This window comes from Botrytis cinerea, chromosome 11, assembly GCF_000143535.2.
Source record: "Botrytis cinerea B05.10 chromosome 11, complete sequence".
Classification (NCBI taxonomy): Eukaryota; Fungi; Ascomycota; class Leotiomycetes; order Helotiales; family Sclerotiniaceae; genus Botrytis; species Botrytis cinerea.
Window position 1 is genome coordinate 1,293,421 of NC_037320.1, and position 23,747 is coordinate 1,317,167.

A 23,747-nucleotide genomic window follows, 5' to 3' on the forward strand; every position below is an offset into this window, starting at 1 on the left:
CTTTGGTTCAAGATTCTATTGTTTTTTTTGCTTTGCTTTGTTTTGTTCTGTTTTGTTTGAATTTATTTACTCTTGTAATATAATCACAGATTATGTAGTTCTTCATTTCTTCGTTCATTTCTATCTATCTATCTATCTATCCACTACTTTCTTTTCCGCTCTCTCCTCTCATCTTCTCCCCTCTCAGACTCACTCGCCCCTCATCCTCTCAATCCCCTTTGCAAATGTGAAAAAAGAAGAAAGGCCATACAATAACTAAAAAATGGGGTATCAAAGAAGAAGAAGAAACCTCTCCAAATCTCCAACTAACTACCCTCCGCCCCCCAAAAATATAAGAAAAAAGATTATGTAAGATACATTACGTCGTGGTAGGTAATACCTACACCCTGACCTAAGAATTGTTGCCGTGCCGTCTTAAATTGCGAATATCCCATTTTTCTGTATTCCCATTGCCGTTATTGCTCAACCCATTCCCAGCACCATATTGATGGCATCCCGTTGTCTCCAAAAGATTAAGAGAAAATATTGACAAATGAAATGAAGTTGTTACTTTTCGCCCATGCAAAAAGACAATTAAATCTTGACTCGAAACAGAATCAAAAGGCAACAAGAGAATGAATGAGCGTATTGTTAAATAGCTCCCTCTTCACCGTCCAAAACCCTCCTCGCAGCATCCAATCTCCGTCTCCAAATCCTCGAATCGTAATTTCCCGCTTCCGTGTCCTGCAATTCCAAAACACATTTTCCCAGGCTGGCGACTAATCGCTCAACAAGAATTTGGTCATCCTTGGAGAGCATCTGCACTGGTGATGTCCGTGTGCGATTCCGGTTATTTTCAAGGGAATCGGAACGGATTGGGTGGTAATTGGTGCTGGAGGCAGTTCCAGATGGACCAAATGCGCTGGGTTGTTTTTTGGGTTTGATGGAGAGAGGGACGCTACGTGTTGTGCTGACAGAGGTAGCTGAGTCGAGGGAAAGGTTCCTGGAGTGGACGCCAGGTATCACATCAATATCGTATAATCCGGAGCCTCGAGCTATTCCAATATCGTTGTGATCATTGATAATGGTATTCCTAGGGGGTAAAGATCCAAATGTAGACCGTTTGGTTGCAACAGAAGTGGTTGTAGTTGGCTTATAAGGAGAGATTGTAGGTGAGTCCGGGGCATCAACTTTACGAGTAGCGGTAATAGGGATGGTTAAATTGAAAGGATCTTCATCTTCATTATATTCATCCTCCTCCACATTTGACTTGGCGGTTGCAAATGTGGCCAGAGTAGAAATCGAAGCGTTACTGTCAGATCTAAAATGTACCATGGAAGATCGTTGACTAGGGTCATGGCCATTCTCTACGAGCGGCATTGGAACTGAAGGTCCCCGTGTTGTTTCCACAGAATCCTCTGAGCTAATGCTTCCTCGTCTTTCTCGACTCATTGTACCCATTGCGCTGTACAGAAAGAAATGTTCATAATCGAATGCATCTTCACGATCCTCGTGTGATACCTGTTCGGTTACTGATTCGTGATAAATGGATGCATCACTATTATCCTCGTTGTCAAATTCGTCAAATTCTGAACGGTCATCATTGTAACTGTCATTGCTTGAAACTTCAGACACCTCTGAGCAGGTATCATAGCCCTCCTCCTCTACTACTTGTGTTTGATTCTGATGGGTAGGGAACCCAGGTGGCTTGACCTGGCCCTCATCAACATCTTCATATATACTTGTAGCATCCGACTCGGCATATGTTGGGGTTTGTCTTGTAGATACTTGGGTCGGCTGTGGAGTGTATACATTCTTGGTAGGGTCGCCATTCTGGATCCCATTCGACTGAACATGATCTACTACTGAATCTGTCTTGGGAACGACATCTTGACCAATAACACCCCCACTATACCACTGTTCTCCTGCCGTAAATGGACTAGGGGTACGTAAACTCTGGAGGCTGCGACGCTTCATATTATCATCTCTAGCACGATCTCGCAAAGCGGACAGTCTCCCTTTCAAATCACTCATTTGATGTTGTATATCCTGCATTCTTATGCTTGAAGTTGACGAAGAGCGACTCAAGAGTCCTTCTCGAGCAGTTGGATATTCTTTATCAGCATCTGTCCTCCCATTAGTCCTGTCGTCAAATTCAGGAACCCCATCCTCGACCAGGGGCTCAAGATGCGATTGTTGTGAAGGAGAAATCCTGTTATGTGGCGAAGATTGCCCGGATCCTCTTGGCCTTCCATTTTCATTGCTCTCCTCTTTAATCATTCCCGGAGAAAGTGGCGAAGCTGGTTTTGGTGTGTGCGAGCCCATAGAACTTCTTGCTCTGTATGTAGCTGCTGCGCTCGAGGCGCGAACGGGGAATGCTGTGGCTCGCGAAGGAGATATGTTATTTTCGCTCCAGACCCTCGAATGGCCAGGGCTCGAAGCCGTTGAATCTGTATGAAAATTGGAAAATGATCGTTGTCTCAAAGGCAGACCACTGATGCGCCGATCGACTTGTAGGAGAGATGGATTGGTTAAAGGACTACTACTGTAGATCGAAGGCATGGAAATTGATGGCGTTATAATAAGGGAGCTTCGTGCTCGTGTTAAATTCCCTTCCATGTTCTAAAGAGGTGATTGTCAGCGTATAAACTCAAATTGTGACTTGCTAAAACTCACATTGAGTCGACGTTTAGCATTCAATAGAATTTGTTCCGCCCTCCTACTCAAAGCGGCACTCGAATTCTGATCATCTTCCCCATCTCCAAAATTCCCTTCCCTGCGCGACAATCTGCGTGTCTCTTGTTCCACAAGTTCCTTGCGATAAGGGTCCGTATATGATTCTGCCACACTCTCTTCATCATCACCCTGGAAATTGCTATCATCCACACTGACTGTATCATCGATATCCCCAAACATCGCCGATTGTGGTTCGGACGTGACAGTACTCGCAGATTCCACCGATATTTTTCTCTCGTGCGTTCCGGTCTTGGTTCCCGACCTCCTCAAATCATGACCCAATGATGTTGAACTTATGCGATGCCCGTTTTGAAGCTGCTGTTGCTTGATGAACCTTCGTTCAGCAGGGCCCGGTAACTTCTTTCCTGGCGTACTTTCCACCTCTGTGACCTCGCCTATGTCTGATAACATTGTTCCATTCCCATAGATAATTGGCGTGGTTGGCGTCCTAGGCGGCGGGCCACCTAGATATTCGGAATTATCTGACCGTTGCCATGAATCCCCGGACGAAGAAGTAAATTGAAATGAAGCATGCCGCGATGAAGGTTCTGAGTCGTAATTCGTTTCATTATGTAGTGGGAGGATCATGTCTGGTTCAGTTAAAGTTGGACTTTGTGAACCAGGTCGAGGTGGATAAACCATGATTGCTGTAGTACTGGAGGATTGCCTCTGCATGATGGGCCTAGTACCTGGCACTACCACGAGAGCTGAACAAAGTTTCTTTTTTCCCTTCCTCTAGAGTTGGGGAAGTTTGGAACAATGTATTAGGTACTGAGTCTGACTGACAATTGACCATCCAATGAAAGATCTAGATTTATTTTGACACTCTTTTGGCGCCAGTCGTTGTTGGCCAGAATATTTATTAGTCGGCGATTATTGATTCATCGATTGGGCTTCCAGTGCGGACTGCGAGTAGGAGGGTTGGATTTGCAGGATTCGGGGATAGGGGCCATCCGTTTTCTTTTGGTCTACCGATGTATCTCACGGTCGTCTGAGGCTGCAGTCAAGTCATATATTCATGGTGAATAGATACCAAATGTGACGATGGGATATTTAAGGGGAAGGAGAGAGAGGAGAAAGAATAACGTGGAGTCAAGGAAGGGGAGAGAGATGGAAAATGTGTGTGCAAGCTACTGGTATGCTCTCTCTGCATTATCGAGCTACCAGCCTACCTAGTCATCTACTCGTCTACTCATCTACTCATCTACTCACCCAGTCACAATGCTTCCTTTTATTTCTCCCTCCTCCCTTTCCACACTGCACAGTATTGCGTGCATGGAGTACATTTTGCATTTTGCGTTTTGCATTTGTCCGCATATCCCCAATCCCCACACCACGAGCAGGATAATGTCGGACATAGACTGTGCAAGCTACTTCTTAGCATTTAATCCTGGCCTGGAACTACGACCTGTGATGTGATGCCCAAAGGATTAGCTACAGCAGTAGCACGAATCCTTAGCAGAGACCTGGTACGTCCTCTGCAGCCATTTTGAAAGGCAGTTCACGGTTCACAATTTGCGCTGAGAACTGAGATTATTCCTCCGTAGGCGGTTTTGTATGGAGACGCGTATATGACTTTGGGACTTATCACATCGTACTCCGTCCAAATATGTTCCACAAGTTAATTTCTTATTATGTCTCCCGATGATCTTCGTCGGTAGTGAAAGTGGAGGTGGAATTGGAATTGCAATTGCAATTGGAATTGGAAGGGCGGAGCTTGATTTGATTTTTATATTGCTGATATGTTTATCCTTTTTACTATCTGTTTGTTGATTTCTTTTCTTTTCTTCCCCCTTCCGTCCTTCTGCCCATTTTTGCTCTTCATCTCTTTCCTTCTTCTTCTTCTTCTTCTTCTTCTTCTCAGCCATCCGTTTTTGCTACATACACATACTAGGTAGTCGAGCTGGTATGAACACAGTCCTACCTACCCACCCATGAAAATGAAGGAGTTCCGTTCCATATGGTACAGAGAAGTTTCTGTCTGGAATTGCCACTGTACTGTACAACGCTCAGTTCAATATCATTTCTTCCTCTCGATTCGTCCCACCAAGTGACCGACCACTGTAAGGTACACAACAGATTAAGACCAGGCTTATTATAGGCACAAAGCACCTTCTATTCCGGGACCACAAAATAGCCCTTGTAGGTCAAATCCTGGTAAAGCCACGTTGAGATACGATACTGATGTCAATCTTTACTCAAGAAGTTCAAGGTCAATTGAAATTTGACTCCATAGGAAACATCAAAGCAATCAAATTCTAGAACTTGAAGAGTAGGGAACCCGGGTGAAAAAAAAGGGAAAAACAGGACCTTGGATCACCATGATCATCAAATTCATAAAATAAGATTAAATCGTCGGGTTTCTACATCGAGCATTGGAAATACCCGTTATATTTTCTTTCAAAAGGGAGACAATTTTCCGTTTCTACTCTGATAATGTGTCAAAAAGGGTATTCATCACCATGATCATTACCACAAGTGCATGCCAGTAGAAATCTAAATGCTGATGATAAATTAACTTCCTCTCGCTCCTACAAGTAAAGTTCAAAATGATTGATAATGAACCCAGGAGAGCAGGGAAAGAGGGCCAACGCCGATTCAACGGTCATAAAAACCTCCGAAATTGGATTCCATCACGCATTGGATTCAACTGGAAGCGGAAATTTTTAATTGAGTAATATATCTCATCCATGGTTCAAAATCATTGCTTGCATGAGATTTGGAGATAAAGAGCCATATCAATCAATCAGTCAATATACGACGATTGCGACATGTTTTATAAATCATTTCAACAAGGCTGAATGCCGAAATATTTATTCATCGGGATAAGGAGACAAAACTCCGTATAGGAGTAGGTTACGGGGTCAAAATATATAAGTTGTGGGGTGTGACTGCCAACAAATTCCAGTCTGTTTTCTTCTCAATGATGGAACGCTACATGTTGAACACCGATAGGAATTCGGGTTTGGATGTTGGACTTGTCATGCTCTCGGTATCTCTCCATCATCTCAGTGGATGAGTCATTATCAGACTATTGGTAGACTACTTGTCTTGAAAGTGGGAGGAGTCATGGAGTTATAAGTATATTCTTCAAATACTCATTAATCGTGGTCTTCTGTATCTTCTATGATATAAAACACATCACATTGACAACCCTAACAGTATTTGTATACTCGATAGCAAATACTCAAAACAAGATTTTGTACCCATACTCATACTCATGCTCCCCAATTCCACTCCAACCCCATTCATTCCATCTCATCCCCCTAAAATTTCCCATCAACCCAATATCCTCCTCACCAAAATACCAACCCAATCTCCCATCATGAACCCCCTCTTCTCCATCCACCCCTGCACCCCGACCGATCTCCCCTCCATGCTCAACATCTACAACCTCGCCTTCGCTAACGACCCCTTCCGCCTCGCCCGCTGGCCGGAATCCCAAGTTCCCCCGTCCGTATTCACATCCTGGCTCACCAAAGTCTTCACCAAGTATCTGAGCACACCTCATACGCATACCTGGAAACTGGTGGAAAATTCCACCGGAAATATGGCGGGGTGGACGCATTGGGCTGAACCGCATGTGGTGAGTAGAGAGGAAGAAGAACGGAATAAGATGGAAGAGGAGAAGGAAGAGAGGGAGAGGAAGGAGAGAGGAGAGGGAAAGTTCCCCGAAGGCTCGGTGTTGGAGATTTGTGAGGCGAAGGTGGCTGGCTGGAATAGGTTGAGGGAGAAGTGGTATAAGAGGGAGGATATGTTTTGTAAGTCGCGTTTTTCTTTGATTCTTTTCTGATATCAACTCTCTTTATTTCCTTCGTTCTGCTTTATATATTTCTTAAGCGAGTGTTATCCATCTTCACAGCACTTTCATAAATAATCCTTCCATTCCCACAAAATAAATAAACACCCCGTATCGATTCCATTCCACACCAATCCTCACTCATTCCCTCTCCTTCTGCCCTCTATCTCCCTCCCCATCAACATCCATCTAACACCCCCAGTAATTTACTTCCTCTCCATCTCTCCCAGCTACCAAAAACTCGGTCTGGGCACCCTCCTCCTCACCTCCATCACAAATCTCGCAGACGCCCAGTCAAAAATAAGTTATTTGGAAGCGACTGCGGCAGGGTATCCGGTGTATGTGCGTGCGGGATTTAGAGAATTAGAGTGTATGGAGGTGGATTTGGGGACGTGGGGCGTGGGTAGGAATTGGGCTATGGTTAGAGGGGAAGGGGAGACGATAGAGGAGATAGAGAGATAGAGATGGGATGGGATGGAATAAATAGAATAGAATGTGAAAATGGGATGGGTGGATAGATAGATAGATGAATAAGATATGTTGCTTTAAACTTATACTACACAAGTCACGTCGCAGCACCAGAAATACATATACAAAATCATAAACATCAATCATACATTTTGTTCTCACATCCATACATATCTGAAAGTATCTCATCAATCAATCACTGTCCATATGATCAATAATGAAATCAATAAACCAATATCAATCCATCGCACTAATAAATAGATGATATTCTAATCCCAAACGCAAACCGAATCCACGATACCGCATATCGTATATCGTATATCCTATTACGATGCCATAAACCAACGCAATGCATGATTTACTCCAACTCAATGTGCATGCCGTAGTTCTTCTCTTCATCCAGAAATCTCGATACGTTACCCCAAAAACCTTCCTTGGAATTCAATTTCGGGTCTTGGCTTGAGTTCCTGAGGTGCATTCGATAGTCTCTGGATATCCCGGATTTGGAACATGGCCAGACTTGAAACAAATATGAAGATAGGCATCTCCCCTCCACGACAAAAAGTGTAACATTGACTCCTAACCACCAAGCTCCTCCTCCCCCTAATGTAAAACCCTCTCCCAAGGTTCCCTCCACGGCACGCCCAACGCCTCAAAAATCGCCCGCTCATCTCTCCCCTCGACCAACGTCCCATCCGTGACTTTATTCCTAGTCTCCCATTTCCCGCTTTTCATCCCGCCTCTCATAGCATCCCGATACAAACCCCGTTGATTCAACCTCATCCCCTTTTTCCCCGCGAGTAAACGCATGCTTCGATTGAAGATATCGTCGCCGGTGAAATAGAGGAGTGCGGCACCGATTTCGGATGCCGGAACGAGGAGGAAATCGATGCGGCGCCATGGGTTTGGGGGGTGGGATGCGGAAGAGGAAGAGGGCAGAACACAACATCCGTGCCATTTTGATCCTTCGTTATTATGCGGTACGGCGAGTGCTGCGGTTAGGAAATGGGAGGCTGTGAGAGATTTTACGAGAGAAGAGAGGAAGGGGGTTAGTTGTGTTGTTTGTGTAGTGTGGGATTTGGAGATGATGATATCGATATCGCCGGATGTTTTTGCACCTCGACGATAGGAACCGCCGATTGTGATCTCGATTTCGGGATCGATGGTTTTGGTTGTATCAGTGATGAACTTACCCAGCTGCTCGATTTCGTGGCGGGGAATCCGGAGTTGCAGATCGTCGTAGCGTTCGATGCCAATTTGTTGACTGGGCGTGAGTTTGATGTTGTTTTTGAGATCAGCAAATGAGCGATGGCCTTGAGAAATCCATTTCGATGCTAGCTTGTAGTTTACGCCATAGATGCCCATAAAAAGTTTGAGGATTTTATCGTCTGGTTCTGCTTCTGCGTGTTCAAGACGGCGGAGACGACCGGTGAGGACTATTTCTTCGATTTTTTTGGCGATGCGTTGCCCGATTTTTGGGATCACGATGGCTTCGGAGAAGGTGCGGATGAGGGCTGGTTGATTTTTGAGTTGGCCACACGCTTGCATATAGGAACGGGTACGCCACTGATCGCCAATTCTCTCATAATAGTCTTTCATTCGTGACAGAATTTGGATTGTGTGATTGTTGGGATTGGGTTCGTCGGAAGCAGTTCCACCAGTCATGCATTGGAAGTTACCTCCTTTTCCCGTAGGGGCTGTTCGACGAGGTTTTGGGGGAGCTTTTAGAGGGGAGCAACCCCCATCTTCTGAATCTGATTCATCTATGGTATCATCGAATTCACTGAAATTTGATATTAGGTCATCATCAGAATTGTCATGATCGAGTACACCTTCGGTTGCCCTGGCTAATTCGATTGTTTCATTTAGTATACCAAAATCTGCGTATTGCGGGTTGGGAGAAGATGCTTGACTCAGATGTTGCGAGTTCTCTTCTGCTAAAAGAGTTTGTTCTGTTTCTTGTAACTGTGGTCCGGAAATTGAGGTTGAGGGAAAAGGAACTGGTTTGACGGTTGGCATTGAACGCTGGCTACGTTCAGGTGTTTCTTTTGGAGGCACATATTCCCACTTATTAGGTTTCTTGTTACGAGGTTCCAATTGGAGAGATTTATCTGGCTGCTGTGACGTTGACGGTATCGGCATCTGCTTCTCTTCGATGACTGCATCTGGATTTTTGACCTGATATTTCTTCCCAGTTGGTTCATAGAGAAATTTCTGTTCAATGCAATCTAATAACCATTCTTCATTTACCATACTGGCTCCATCCGGAAGGACTCTGAGATAGGTCACAACATCCTTGCGTGTCAAGGAGTTATCAATGATAAGATGTGTGATGGGCTCGTTTATATCTCTAATCCATGTTGCGCCGCGCTCTCTTGCTTTAGTGATGCGAAAACGTCTGACTGGAGATTTATCATCGTTAGGAAGGAAGAAAAAATTAAGACCTTGAAAGACCCGATCCTTTGGGGGAACAAACTTGAGAGGTTTCTCCTTCTTCCTGGTGGGTTTTTTAGTGGCCCCTTTTTCCTGGGTATCTCCTTTTCTCTTTTTGCTGAGCATTGATGCGATTCCTGTACTATTGGTAAGAACTAAGGTAGCTGATGTTGGGTTTGATAAGCTGCGTTGATCTTTGGTTGGCCTTTTCACTGAACTATCTGCACTTCTTAAAGGCGACGATGTTTCCTTTCCAAAAGAACTACCCATAGAAACCGTAGCACGCGATTCGCTTCGAAGGCCAGTCCTTTTATGAGGCGACCCAAGCAAGTTCTCCGTCGTACTATCTACCGTATCCTTCGCCGTAGCTACACTCCATTTTGGCTCCGAATGACTTCGTTGCAACGTTGGAACATTTTTGAGAAGCGGTTTATGTAGCTTTCGAGGTTGTAGTAGGTTTGGCTCTTTAGGTAAGGGAGGTAGCAAACTACGCTCTCTTTGTGATGGACGATCCAAAATGGGATTATTGCATTTCTTCAAAAATTCCCGCGATTCATTGAGCTCTCCTTCATCTGAGTCCGAAGTACTCAAAGCATAGAGCTGTGTGAAATAGCTAGCTTTGTCTGCCTATTTCTGATGTCAGATGAGAACATTTGGACTCTTTGGTGGCCTTTTACTTACCATGATGAGTAGTAAATAGCAAGGCAAAATGAGTGCTAATACCCATCTATAGACTCTCAATGTCAATCCATGAGAGACCGTATGATTGCAAACTGTGCAAAAATCAAAGACAAAATGATGATGCGTGATGTCTCAGAGTGTGATCCCTTTGTTTTGATATTGCGCCGGTGATCCCGCCAAGAAAAATGGACGCTAGTGATAGGTTACCGAGCTGCCGTCCCTTTCCCTTCAGCAAAACAACATCAAATTCTACTCCCTACAACTCCAACTAACATCAAATATCTAAAAGTACGAATGAAGATTGGCATCTGATGAATATGTGTGGACTGTTTGAACTCTGACGCTACCTCAATCCGGCTCCCAATACGGTACCAACACCTCGAAGATCTCCTGCCGCGCCGTACGCCCCTTTCCTTCAGGACTGCTGACTTTCGAGAGCTCCTATCGACTATCACTCTTAACGGTATTCATCCGATCATGAGCACTGCATGCACATTTCTCCATTTCCCTAACCTCCCTTTGGAGTTGAGAGCACAGATATGGGAGTTTGCTGCTTTTCAAAAACGTATTCTAGAATTGAATTACGATATCGTGGATAAGAAATTTGTCAATTATGGCCCACCCCCAGCTGTACTTCATACGAATAAAGAATCTCGTAAAATTGCTCTCCAATCCTACAATATGTCATTCGGTACGGATATGCAGCCAGCAGATATTTACTTTAATCCTGTTTGCGATACTATATACTTCAGTTCGAGGCAGTATGTGGACGAAGTGATGGCTATCGCAAAGCATTTTTCTATCCAGTCACCATCTCTACCCTACCACCATCAGATTCAATCAATTGCTCTGGCTAAACAATTTTGGGGTGCGGCTGGTTACAGCCTCCCATTTCATCTTTCTCGCGCTTTGGGAAGCATTACTCGTTTCCGTTCGACTTTTCCGCACATGAGAAAAGTCATCCTAGTGAGAGGAATACCAAGCGAAGAAGAAGTTGATTCATGGGACCGCTATTCAGGCATAACGCTATTGGAGTCAAACATGAACGAACTCAAAGATGATATTCTGAACCTTGTTATGTATGCATTTGCAGAGGATGCGAAGACTCGACCGGATGAAATAATCGAGGTGAAGGTGATGGAACACCCTCAAAAAAGATGCGATTCTAATTTCCAAGATCAGGATCATTTGGTTCTTTGGTAGGACATCAATATCTTCGCATCCTAAGTCACCAATAGCAATCATGCGAAAGCCATGTAACACAGCACTTATCTGTTTGGTTGATGGCATATCAACTCATTCATCAACTCGAGCTATGCAAGAGTTTCGACTCATGAATCTAAAGTGTACAGGAGAGCAGGTATTACCGGGTTGTATAACCCACATGTCAAGTAATCTCTCTGTTACATATTTGGTGTTTCGGTGTTTTGGCGTTTGGACGAAACACAGAAATACCCCCTTTCTTTTGTGTTAAAGTCTATAAATCAAAAGTAACCTGCAGCTTGCAGATTCTGGCAGGTTTCTACGCATGTAAATACTCACTTTGGATGCTTCTGTGGCTTTATCTTTTATCAGATACTCTCAAGGTAGTGGCGAGATCTCCAACTACTCAAAAGCCTGGTAAGATGTGGTAGGATTCGAGTAGATGTATTGAGATGAGAAATTTAAACGAATCCTTTGAAATTGGGTGTAACACATAACACATAACAAACAACAAATAACCAGTATCTCAACGCTTTATTAATCTAATTATTTACATATTACAATGGGAAAACTTGGTAGCAATTTAAAGCAGGCGTAACGCTTCATTAATCGTGTTTAGATACGTACCTAGGTATGTTTGTCCGCCCAATACACTAACCCCGCATTACCATCTATTATCCGGAGTCGAGTCTCCACCATAGATGGATTATTGCAGGGAATGGAAATGTATCAACGGTTCACCAGATTCTTGTCCAAAGCATACTTTGTACATACATTGCCACTCGCAAACATGGCGTGGGTGGTATTGGTGATGTTTCGCCATTTCATAATCTCAAGTCAGATACTTGCTTGAATACACATACATGTGCATACATTAGGAGTTTCCACGACAAGTATCTACTCCGATAAAATGTTACGTGTAATGTGGAAACTTTACTTGAAGAAGAAGCCTGTGCCATCGGTTAGTTCCCGTTGGTATTAGAAAAGGATATAGGTACCTATGCATTGGTGCGCTCGGTCGAAAGCAATTTAAAAAGATACTGGGGTAAATATACTGGGGTAAAAGGCTTCGGCTCCAGATCCCATGTATGTATCCCGTGGACTGAGAAACCTACTCCTTTGGTGGAGTTGCAGGTTTGAAATCTCGGTTGGGTATTTCGAACCAGAGGATTGGGATTATTCTTGTCTTTTAGGTGGAAATACAAACAAAAAGCCACCACTTATTCTGTCGATTTGCTTTGATTCGCGGATTTTCTTGATCTGGGATTGTCCGCTTGTATTAATCCACCACAGAAGCTTTTTCTGGAGTATGGGGGATCGCACTTGTAATCAGTTAATGTTGGAAAGTTCCAAAGTCATTGGTTCAAAATTATGCCCTAGTCTGGGGCTATAGTTTCCCCGTTCGTTCGTTTGCCATTTCGAGTTTTGCTGGCGTAAGCTTCATGGTTATAAGCTTCAAGGGGAGCTAAAATCGCTGAGAATGGGGTGCGGGAAACGGCCTTGTAGGTTATAATCCTTGTCACATCGAGACCATGTGCAGGCACAATATATAAATGACCGTAAACTGCTCAGCATGCGATGCTCACGCAATGAAGTGTGGGTGGAGCCTTGTAAGAAGTTCTAGCGGTCGATCTTGTCTCCTCCATTTTTAATTGACTCTCTTTCCACTTCTTCGTTGTAGCATTTCTCTTGTGTATGTATCGATATTGATATTGATATCGATATCTATCTCTCATTTTATAACTCATAAGGCTGGGGCCTAGTTGACCAAAATGGGGATCTTCTCTACGGACAAGACGAGAGTGTACAACTGGTAAGGTTTACAGTGCTGTTTTGACAGCAATGATGACCTAACGCTACATAGGTACATCTCGCTCGTTGCAGCATCATGCATGGTGCTATACGGATATGATGCCTCTGTATACAATTCCGTTCAAGGCTCAAAGAACTGGGTAGCTTACTTTAACGATCCGGTATGCTTCCCTATCAAACAATCAGCGTTTGATCCAGACTAACAAACTATCAAAGGATACGGAAAAGATTGGTGCTGTTAATACTGCTTATACTGTCGGTGCCATTATCGCTGGGTTCTTTCTCGGTGGTCCAGTAGCAGATTGGCTTGGTAGAAGATGGGGTATGGCAATTGGATGCTTCGTGACTGTTGTCGCTACTTTCATTCAAACATTTTCTCCTCGAGGTCAACTTGGATGTTTTATTGCTGGTCGTGTGATTATTGGTCTTGGCCAAGGTGTAGCATTGAGTATGTTTATTGAACCCTTCTGTTCAAGCCTCTGCTAATCAGATATGCAGCGGCGGGACCTGTTTATATTGGTGAACTTGCACCACCTGAGATTAGAGGAAAGATTATGGCCTTTGTAAGTTTTCATTGTACCGAAATTTCGCGGAACTCAGAATTACATGCTGATACAGACTTATTACAGTGGCAAATGTTCTATTCGGTCGGCTCATTTATTGCCTATTGGATTAACTTTGCCTGTCAAAAACATGTTGAGAAGCTTGGGGAATGGGGTAAGACTCTCAAGATTTACTTTTGCATTTCTTACCTTCGAGATGTTTCTAGCCATCTCACCTTGTCTTTTTGCTCACTTGAAAATCATATTAGTCCTTCTCCAGCGCAGACTAACACTCTCACCACACAGACTGGAAAATGGTTGTAATCTTCCAAATGCTCGTCCCCATCATAATCCTCACCCTCCTCCCCTTCATCCCCGAAAGTCCCCGTTGGTACATCCAACACGGCGGGCGAGTTGACGATGCCCGCGCCGCCCTCCGTCGCGTGCGTGCCACAGAACAAGATGTCGAAGACGAAATCCTCGTTATCCGTGAAGCACTCGAGTTCGAGAAAGAAGCCATTTCATCCTCCTACTCTGCGCTTTGGAAAGATCGCTCAGTCCGAAAGCGTTTGATCCTAGCTTTCATTTTGAACATTGGCCAACAACTCACCGGACAAGGAACCTTGAACACATACAGTACTGCGATTTACAAGAAGGTTTTCCCCAATGCCAGCACGATTGCGTTGATTAATGCGTTGAATGCTACTTTTGGAATTCTCTTCACGCTGAATGCTGTGTGGACTGTTGATCGCTTTGGACGCAAATTCCTTCTGATTGTGGGCGCATTTGGTATGTCGACTTGTATGTTGATTGTCTCGCTCGTGGGGACCCTGACCCCGAATGTTGGCGCCAATGGAGATTCAAAGTCGCATCCTGTTGCCATCTCGATTGTGTTCCTGCTGTTCCTATTTATCTTGTTCTACAAACCTAGTTGGGGTGCTACAGTGTGGATTTGGACCGCAGAGGTTTTCAGTATGAATGTTAGAGCTCAAGCGGTGGGTATGTCAAGTCAGATGCAGAAGTAAGTTACAAGTTCTCTTGTCATGCCTACTCTTGAAATCATCATACGGATCACTAACGTTATACAGTGTGGCAAACTCGATCTTCCAACAATTTTTCCCAACCTTCTTGAAGAACGAAGGCTTGTACGTTCACTCCTCCCCTGTTCTCCTCTCCCTAAATAGCTAACCTCTTGTCTCCTAGCAAAACATTCTACTTTTTCTTTGCCATCAACATCTTCCTCGCGCTGTTCGTCTGGTTTCTCGTCCCTGAAACGAAGAAAGTATCGCTCGAAGAAATCGACGTATTATTCGGTGGTTCCAACCACGTTGAGAAAGGTGGCAATCTGCTGCACGTAAATGATGCGAATCATGCTTCAATGGGCGTCGACACTGTGGTGACAGGAGGTGCGATGGAGATGAGAGGTGTGAGTAAGGAGAGAGGGGTGGGAGAGATAAAGGAAGAGGAGATTAGAGAGGCGAGATAGGTTGGGTCAGTTGGAGAGGTTCTACAGGGATTTATGTACGTTGTGGGCTGTAAGATGAGTGAATATAGGAGAGATGGATGAAAAATTGGGATCTGAGATTTTGATGATTAAAGATAAGGCTTAGGTTTGGGGGATTAGCAAGGTTTGGTTTGGTATGGTATGGGATAGGATGGGATGCTCAACAGCTGGATATCGTTCAGACCAAGAAGAAACTGTTTACTTTCGTTCTCTATACCCGTGTCGTCTCAATAATTATGGGTGCAAATAGGGTAATTTAGGATAAACATCATTATTCAATTCAAGTTTCGTTTTTTACAATCTAAATACATTATCTCCAACCAATTTGAATAAACGTTGTTAAGATCTTTGAAGATCCAACTGTGAGCTATTTACTCCTTTGGTTCAGGTTTGACGACAATCGTCGGTAAATCCTTAATATCTACATGCTCCTGTGTTCCTAGATCTACCACCCTTACAGCTTCTACTCCCACAATTCCTTCCCTTAAGGCCATGAATTTGAGTTCGACTTCGTAACATGCCGATGGTGCAAGTGGTCCTACACGAGTATCTGTACTTAGACAAACTATTTCGCTTGATTCCATTGCTGAATTTCGCTGTATGGCATATATTATATTCTCATCGAGGACAGCATCCGCAACTTTTGGATCCCGACGTGCACTGCCATGACCAGTCGAAGGAGGACGTGTTATACGTGCTTCAGTTCGACGTCTTTTTGGTAATACAAGAAGAGCAAGCTTCCGAGGTCTGTCAGATCGATTTACTATGAAGATTGACCAGACGAAAGGGTGACCTGGGTAGATAGGAGATGTAGATGGAGAGGAAAATGTCATGGTAACACCAAAATCTGGGACAGAATTTTGATGACGATGATGTGGGCGTGTTGGGGTGGTCGCTTCGATTGTTGGAAGAGCATCGGGATGATTAATTGCTAGAGAGGAAATTGTTGGAATGCTGTCAAACGTTGCGCCGATAGACAGTGCAGATGGTCTGTGAGGACGTTGAATAGGTTTCGTAGGTTGACCAAAGCCGTTATTAATCGGAGGTGTAAAGTCTAGGGATGTAGACCATTGCATCACAATCTGTGGCTTACAGACAGCAGTGACATTGGCATTGGCGGTAATGGATATGTCGATGGCTCGAATTTGAGACTTATTGGTAACATCAACGTCATCAGGTAATATCCGATAAAGGAAGCTGATATCGTCTTGAGGTCGACAAGTAATTGGAAGCGCTAGCCCAGGGATTTGATTTAGATTCTGTACTTGTCCGCCATACACCTTCAATTGTATATCTGTGAGTATAATCTCACAATTCACAAAAGAAGTAATATCAATATCCAGCGAAGCTATTACTGAGGTATTGTTAGGTGTACCATTTGGTCTGGAATATCGCACACGGGCATTTATAGCTGGGTATACTTTAATTGATTGCCGTGAGATGTTCTTGAAAGGTCGAGCTAAGTCGCGAGTGATTTGCGCTGCTGGTGCAACTCTTGCGACTCGCAATGCAGATAGTCGTGGCTTGATACCATTTAGATACGTATCACCACTGAAAGCTTCAAGAAGATTCAAGCCCGATGGGATCTGACTTGGGAGATATTCCTGTCGCAATGCATCCGTATCAACCTGTTCCGCTGCTTTGAGATTCGCCGTGGCCGCGAATACCATGGAGGGATTCTGCAAGCGTAGTCGCGGTCTTGCAAGAAATGCAGATAACTTCCATATCAAAAGTATATGTCCGTCGTTATCGGCGCTACCAGCCTTGTCTGGACCTTGTACAACTATCAATGGCTCATCATTTTCTTGCACGGAACCTTTGTAAACCAGCTCACGCCCCGCCGAGCTATCTTGATGCTCGCCATTCGCATTGACAACCTGGGCTTCCACGTTTATTATAAGTCTGTTAAGATAGGATCGAAGAGATCGTTCGTCAAAGTAGGGTGTTTGTAGGACGACATAAATATTGACCGTTTCATCTAACATCTACGAATGAGTAAGATAGAGAGCTTTCCCAGTAACTCAGGGGACTAACCAAAATAAAGAGCTTCCCTCTGGGGAATGGCAGCTAATGGAGAACCATTGCCCCCATCAAGCTTTTCTACACTCCCGCTCAAAGCCTCCTCTATATTCAAATCGCTAGCTAGTGGAATGATTGTGTCCAAAATTGAGCTCTCAGTGAACTCCAAGCTGCTCCTAGGAATTGGCTCTTCTTGCGATTCTTCCATCATCGTGATGAGCTTTTAAAACAAAAATAAATGAAATAGACTGTTACTTGTTATATATTTGAAAACCGCATAATGTGTTAAGAAAACGAGTATGTGTTATGACGTTGGAAACTCACATGAAAGGAGTTCTGGATGGTGGTAGTGGTTAGCTTCCGTACTGAAAACGCGCTAAATAGCGGCCGAGCAAAACCGCGAACCTTTTTTTGGAAACCGCAAATGCGATCTCGGTCTGCGCTTTTAGTAACAACTCAACCAAAAATCCGCTTTCTGCTTTCAGTCTCATCAACATGAACGGAATGAATGGTCACGCAGCTGTCCCTGCTCTCTGGCAGGAAGCGCGAAATGCGGATGGACGGGTTTATTATTATAATACTATTACGAAGGCGACGCAATGGACCAAGCCAGAAGATTTGATGACACCTGCAGAGGTATAATTCTTGTCTCCCTAAATCTATCTGGCATATAGCTTTTACTGACAAGTCATTTAGCGTGCTCTGTTGAACCAGCCATGGAAAGAGTATACAGCGGAAGGGGGGAGAAAGTATTGGTATAACACTGAGACGAAGCAGAGCTCATGGGAAATGCCAGATGCATACAAGGAAGCTATGTCAAAAGAAGCCGCATCGCCTGCAGTTGCTGCTGCATCGTACGTATTTCCCGAGAATCCCAAAGAATCTGGTTCTAACTTTGGTTTATTAGGGTGCCAACCTTCGTCGCGGGAGGCGGATTCTCGGCTTCTCAGTATGACCAACCACGAGACAGAGAACCGTTAGGAGAAGCTCGTCAAATTGCATACGGCAATGATGTCAATGGAAGCCGTGCTCAAGCTTTTGTGCCTGCTAATAATGATCCCGATTATTCTACTTTCGAAGAAGCAGAAGCAGCTTTCCTCAAGCTTTTAAAACGGCACAATGTTAAACCTGATCTTACATGGGAAGAAGTTATGCGATCAATTATCAAGGATCCTCAATATCGAGCGCTCAAAGACCCCAAAGACCGAAAGGCTGCCTTTGAGAAGTATGCCGTTGAGGTTCGCCTACAAGAAAAAGACCGTGCAAAGGAGAGACTTGAGAAGCTCAGATCTGATTTTGCTACTATGCTGAGAAGCCATCCAGAGATTAAACACTACACTAGATGGAAGACAGCTCGACCAATTATCGAAGGAGAGACGATTTTCCGCTCCTCGAATGATGATGATGAAAGGCGTCAGCTATTTCAAGATTATATCATGGAACTCAAGAGAGCGAATACGGATAAAGAGGTCGCAACAAGAAAAGCTGCGATGGACGATCTTGTTGATCTTTTGAAAGGATTAAATCTCGAGCCATACACAAGGTGGTCAGAAGCACAAGGTATCATCCAGTCAAATCCACGTTTCCAAGGTGATGAGAAATTCAAGGCACTCAGCAAGTCGGACATGTTGACTGCTTTCGAGAATCATATAAAATCTCTTGAGAAGACCTTCAATGATGTTAAACAGCAGCAGAAGACCCAAAAGTTAAGGAGAGAGCGTCAGAACCGAGACAGATTTGTAGGACTCTTACGTGACCTCAAAGCTGGGAACAAAATAAAGGCAGGAACAAAGTGGAGCCAAATTCATCCTTTAATTGAAAATGATGACAGGTACGTTGATATGTTGGGTCAGTCGGGATCTTCTCCTCTGGACCTGTTCTGGGATGTAGTCGAGGAAGAGGAACGCGCATTGCGTAGCACACGAAATGATGTTTTGGATGTTCTTGATGTAAGTTCAATAGATCCTTAACACGGTGAAGCTAAAACTAACCAAATAACAGGATAAACGGTTTGAACTCCAGCAGAAGACTCCGTTTGAAGAGTTCTTAGCACTGATGCAGAGTGATCGACGAACTGCTAACATTGATCGAGACTCATTGTTGCTAATATTTGATCGAGTTAGTACCGCTTTTTTGCAACAAACTTGCCCTCGGCTAACCGTCAAAATAGTTACGTGAAAAGATTTCTCGAAGAAATGAAGATGACAAGCATCACGCAGAGCGTCATCAACGCCGAGCTGTGGACAACTTGAGATCTTTCATTAAACATCTCGAACCTCCTGTCCGCATTGGCGATGATTACGAACGGGTCCGCTCTCGGTTTGAAGGGTCAGAAGAATATCTTGCCGTAACAACGGATGAACTCCGTCGCTCAGCTTTTGATAAGGTAATTCGTCGGCTTAAAGAAAAAGAGGAAGACTCCGAAAAGGATCGAGCCAAGCGTCGTGATCGGGCCTCGGTTGATCGACCACTACACAAAATACGCGACCGAGAGCGAGAGCATCGTGCCTCAGGGTCCACCCGCTCTAGGCGTAGTCGCTCCCCAGAACCTGACGCGTATGAAGCAGACAGGCGAAAAGCTATTGCAGACCGCGAAAAGAATTACCGAAAGGGTGGCATGGCTGATACATTACTTTCTCCAAATCGTCGTGATAGGCGTGATCCTGATGCCCATGATCGTGAACGCGACCGTGATAGATTGATGCGGGATCGTGATCTCGACAAACCTCGCAGTAGACGAGATGATTCAATGAGTCATTACGAGCGAGAAAGGAGAGACCGCGAGGATGAGAGAGAGAAACTCTACAGGCGACGCGGAGATCCTCGAGGTAGCATCGATGAGTTGCCTTACGGGGACGAAAGATCCAGTGCACCAAGAAAGAGAAGAGAAAGTGAAAGTGAAACACGCAGGGATAGTAAGGTTCGTTACAATAATTTTTATTATTCTGTTCCTTTTCCCCTCGAAATGAATATTCACACCACTGAAACTAACACCAATGCAAAATCAGAGAACTAGAAGAGAAAACACACCTAAACAACGTGAGCGCTCCCCAGTTCCCCCACGTGAACGGCGTCACAGGACTAGGACACCACCACCCGCTGCGAAAACTCCCGCCAAAGAAGAGTCTGCTGTCCATTCAGGTAGCGAAGAAGGCGAGATCGAGGAAGAATAGAGAAATAGATTGGATCTCTTTTTATGGTCAAGGTCAAGGTTATCATGCACCAATAAAATTGAAGAAAATTCGCCCTATCTGTACGTATACGCACGCACCGTACTTCTATTCTTGGCTTGATGATATCGGCAAGCAGGCAGTTCACAATCGTGTGGTGTTCAGGCAACGCTAGGCATTGTTCCAATTTTAGCAGCGGGGATGAGAGATGAAGGGGAGTGAGGTAAAGGAAGAGATGAGGAGAGCATGAAAAACTCGGTGTGTATTGTTTTCTTCTAATTATCTATTGATTCTACGCATTCAATGTATCCTCTGCAAATCACATTCAAAAATCAAGTTTGTAAAATAATATAAGTTTTTACCATTGCCATGTACTAAGAATTGAATTGCAATTATATTGCATTATACCTCTTCGTCTTGAAAATTGCCATTCGTGAAATGTTTTCACCTGTTTTGACGACATGTCATCCAACGTCTTCCAATGCCCCTCAATCTACTTCTGATGAATCAGCCTGTGCATGATCTATCCACCAAACCTTGGTGATCATCAAAGTAGGACCAGGCATCGAGAGGATAGACTGCCGCCACCCTTGTTAGCCGCCTGGATCATCATCCTGGTCGGATGAGCCTTCCTCCATTACCATGCCTTGCCCATCGCTTTTCCTTGTCTCCCGAAATGCCGACCCCGTAACGCCATGCAATGCATTTTTTGGAGGGGGAAATGAATCTTTCTCAAAAACCTCTTCAACTAGTAGCAGCTTTGTCATCCTCATCCAAGAAGAACTAGAAAACGTTAGTAATCATACACTCAAACTAATAGAATTTGGTACTCACGTAGTTGCCGTTCAACTTCTGCTCCTGGTCCAATTGGGAGTTAAGTTTGTTGATACGAGGTCTGTAGTTGGTTGGATCACGACGGAAAGTGACGTCGAGGTTCTTCAAGAATTTGTTGCAACCAGTGAGTAGCGACTCGGGGGTATTGGCACGAGCGTCGATACCAGGCTGTCCGTCAAAGACAATAACACGATCCGCGAGGTAAGTAGCCATAATGAAATCGTGCTCGACAATGAAAGCGGTCTTCTTCGAGTGCATGATGAATCTCTTAATGACACGTGCAGCAATGATACGCTGTTCGGAATCGAGGTAGGCAGAGGGTTCATCAATAAGGTATATGTCTGCGGGAATACCAAGAGCAAGGACGATAGCCACACGTTGCAATTCTCCTCCGGACAAAGTCTTAACTTCTTGATCGATAAATTCTTCGAGCTTGAGAGGCTTGACAACGTCGGTTTGGAATTGAGGCAGAAGGAAGGCAGTCTTGATCTTCTTGAAGAAGAGCTGTCTGACAGTTCCCTCGAACTTTGGCGTGATCTTTTGAGGCTTCATACTGACCTTCATACCTGGAACTTTTTGGTTGCCGTCGGGTTGAGTGGCACCGGCAAGCATCTTACAGAAAGTAGTCTTACCAGTACCGTTCTCTCCCATCATGACGACAATCTCGGAATCGGTGAAATCTCCTGACTCGATAGACAAGTGGAAATTACCAAGAGTCTTTTCCATGGATGGATATTGGAATGCTCGAGATCTGTCTGCCATGAACTCATCGGCAGCCTCGGCAATCTTGAAAGTTAAAGACTCTTCTCGGAATCGCAAGTTCTCAGTTGGAATGTTACCATCTAAGAAAATGTTGATACCTTCTCTGACAGAGGCTGGGAGAGTGACAACACCGTAAACAGCGGGTTTTCCGTACAGAACGCAGATGAAGTCCGACAAGTAATCCAACACCGAAAGATCGTGCTCAACGCAAATAACGTAATCATCAGGTCTCAACAATGATCGAATGATTTGAGCCGCGCTAAGACGTTGCTTTACATCTAGGTACGAAGATGGCTCATCAAACATGTAGCTACATCAAAGTCAGCAAGAACTTTTTTTCGGGGGAGGGGGGGGGGGAGTTGTCAAGACCACTTACACATCAGCCTGCTGCACACAAACAGTTGCAATGGCGAATCTTTGTAATTCTCCACCGGACAAAAGATTGACGTCTCGGTCCATGATGTGATTCAACTCTGGAACAAAGTTAGTAGTGTCAAGCTTGAATTATTGATGACAAAGCATACCCAAAATGTCGCAGACCTCCTTGAAATTATCCATTGTTGCAACACCTTCGATCAAACCTCGAACTGTCTTATCTGGTCCCCTGATGGCTCTTGGGATTCTGTCAACATATTGGGGCTTCACAATTGCTTTCAAATCGTCTTCCAAAATCTTCGTGAAATAGTCTGTATTCCTGTAAGCGCATGTCAAGAAACATCGAAGGTTTCAGCAACAGACTTTGCAATTCAGAACCACGGAAGTATTTGATAACATCTTGCCAGTCGGGTGGGTTATCATATCTACCCAAATTTGGCTTTAACTTTCCACTGAGAATCTTGAGTGCTGTACTCTTTCCAATACCGTTGGAACCAACCAATCCCAAAACTTGTCCTGGACGTGGTGTAGGCAATCGATGCAACTTGAAACTATTGGCGGAGTATCGATGAGTTACGTGAGATTCCAAATTTGTTGGCAGATTGATAATGTTGATAGCACCGAATGGGCACTTCTTAGGGCAGATACCACAACCAATGCAAAGATTCTCGGAGATGAAAGCAATTTTCGACTCGGGGGTAACTTCGATACAGAGGCGACCACTTCGAACAACTGGGCAGGACTTTTTACATTCTTGTCTGCATTTCTGCAAATGTATAGTTAGCAACTTGCAGAAAACGCTCAGAAGCGTAGACAGATATATTTTACCTTTGGCTTGCACTGTTCAAATGGTGGATAATGTCAGTGATATTCATATGGCGGGGTACGTGGTGGGGCAAGGCTCAATGCAAAATTTGTCGCACCTTGTCAGTACTGATGATAGCGATACTAGAGGTAGAAGAGTCAGCAAACTACTCAAGTAGAGGTGTTGAGTATCGCAGAGATGCGAGCTATGTTGCTCAGGCGACAGTGTAAGAGGAGTTACGTACCGGGTAAGTTTGTCAGACATCTTGGATGCTGTTGCTCTCACAGAGCACTAAAAATTTGCGGGAGAAAAGAAAAATAAGAGAGTTCTCCGGCAGACCAGGGAATTTGTCGATGAACTCGAGCTTCTTTGTCTTCCAAGGTCGTTGTGCGTGTATGGGACTGAAATGCTGTAGAGACCTGCGATGGATATGAGGTTGGTTGGTCTTGATGTGATCTAAAAGATTAAAAAGTCTTTAGTGTTCAGATTGAAATTCGATTATTACACAATTGATATCATTGGCTGTGGGAGCTTAAACCTTAGTGCTGTTTCATTGTACGACTGCCTTTGGCCGGAACCACTATTCTCCTTTGTACCCACTGGAAACAATAGAACCACCCGCCAG

General features: G+C 44.3%; 7 protein-coding genes across 8 annotated transcripts; 3 read left to right on the forward strand and 4 right to left on the reverse strand.

The window, feature by feature from the left end:
• Positions 1 to 48: 48 nt before the first annotated feature.
• BCIN_11g03680 (hypothetical protein) lies at positions 49 to 3,809 on the reverse strand. The gene is made up of 2 exons (XM_001556858.2): positions 2,656 to 3,809; positions 49 to 2,601 (listed from the first exon to the last, which is right to left on the reverse strand). The coding sequence occupies exons 1-2, from the start codon at positions 3,388 to 3,390 to the stop codon at positions 631 to 633; spliced, it is 2,706 nt and encodes a 901-aa protein (XP_001556908.2). The 5' UTR covers positions 3,391 to 3,809; the 3' UTR covers positions 49 to 630.
• Positions 3,810 to 5,843: 2,034 nt separating this feature from the next.
• On the forward strand, positions 5,844 to 7,047 carry BCIN_11g03690 (hypothetical protein). The gene is made up of 2 exons (XM_001556860.2): positions 5,844 to 6,476; positions 6,717 to 7,047. The coding sequence occupies exons 1-2, from the start codon at positions 5,936 to 5,938 to the stop codon at positions 6,974 to 6,976; spliced, it is 801 nt and encodes a 266-aa protein (XP_001556910.2). The 5' UTR covers positions 5,844 to 5,935; the 3' UTR covers positions 6,977 to 7,047.
• A 56-nt stretch (positions 7,048 to 7,103) lies between these two features.
• Bcpol4 lies at positions 7,104 to 10,274 on the reverse strand. Its single transcript, XM_024695977.1, has 2 exons — positions 10,097 to 10,274; positions 7,104 to 10,042 (listed from the first exon to the last, which is right to left on the reverse strand). Exons 1-2 carry the CDS (start codon positions 10,097 to 10,099, stop codon positions 7,586 to 7,588), a joined length of 2,460 nt encoding a protein of 819 aa, XP_024551779.1. The 5' UTR covers positions 10,100 to 10,274; the 3' UTR covers positions 7,104 to 7,585.
• Positions 10,275 to 12,953: 2,679 nt separating this feature from the next.
• BCIN_11g03710 (hypothetical protein) lies at positions 12,954 to 15,279 on the forward strand. The gene is made up of 8 exons (XM_001556864.2): positions 12,954 to 13,112; positions 13,164 to 13,272; positions 13,328 to 13,559; positions 13,610 to 13,674; positions 13,741 to 13,828; positions 13,960 to 14,674; positions 14,742 to 14,798; positions 14,857 to 15,279. Exons 1-8 carry the CDS (start codon positions 13,072 to 13,074, stop codon positions 15,137 to 15,139), a joined length of 1,590 nt encoding a protein of 529 aa, XP_001556914.1. The 5' UTR covers positions 12,954 to 13,071; the 3' UTR covers positions 15,140 to 15,279.
• A 119-nt stretch (positions 15,280 to 15,398) lies between these two features.
• BCIN_11g03720 (hypothetical protein) lies at positions 15,399 to 17,498 on the reverse strand. 2 transcript variants are annotated; one of them, XM_001556865.2, is made up of 2 exons: positions 17,192 to 17,498; positions 15,399 to 17,135 (listed from the first exon to the last, which is right to left on the reverse strand). In XM_001556865.2, exons 1-2 carry the CDS (start codon positions 17,385 to 17,387, stop codon positions 15,529 to 15,531), a joined length of 1,803 nt encoding a protein of 600 aa, XP_001556915.1. In that variant the 5' UTR covers positions 17,388 to 17,498; the 3' UTR covers positions 15,399 to 15,528. The 2 variants fall into 2 exon arrangements, with proteins under 2 accessions (XP_001556915.1, XP_024551780.1); XM_024695978.1 differs by having other exon boundaries at positions 15,399 to 17,142.
• A 91-nt stretch (positions 17,499 to 17,589) lies between these two features.
• Positions 17,590 to 20,681, forward strand: Bcprp40. Its single transcript, XM_024695979.1, has 6 exons — positions 17,590 to 17,812; positions 17,873 to 18,030; positions 18,084 to 19,125; positions 19,178 to 19,294; positions 19,347 to 20,096; positions 20,185 to 20,681. Exons 1-6 carry the CDS (start codon positions 17,672 to 17,674, stop codon positions 20,347 to 20,349), a joined length of 2,373 nt encoding a protein of 790 aa, XP_024551781.1. The 5' UTR covers positions 17,590 to 17,671; the 3' UTR covers positions 20,350 to 20,681.
• Positions 20,682 to 20,711: 30 nt separating this feature from the next.
• On the reverse strand, positions 20,712 to 23,579 carry Bcrli1. The gene is made up of 8 exons (XM_024695980.1): positions 23,367 to 23,579; positions 23,241 to 23,265; positions 23,146 to 23,157; positions 22,681 to 23,083; positions 22,467 to 22,628; positions 22,319 to 22,415; positions 21,181 to 22,252; positions 20,712 to 21,129 (listed from the first exon to the last, which is right to left on the reverse strand). Exons 1-8 carry the CDS (start codon positions 23,384 to 23,386, stop codon positions 21,091 to 21,093), a joined length of 1,830 nt encoding a protein of 609 aa, XP_024551782.1. The 5' UTR covers positions 23,387 to 23,579; the 3' UTR covers positions 20,712 to 21,090.
• Positions 23,580 to 23,747: the final 168 nt, after the last annotated feature.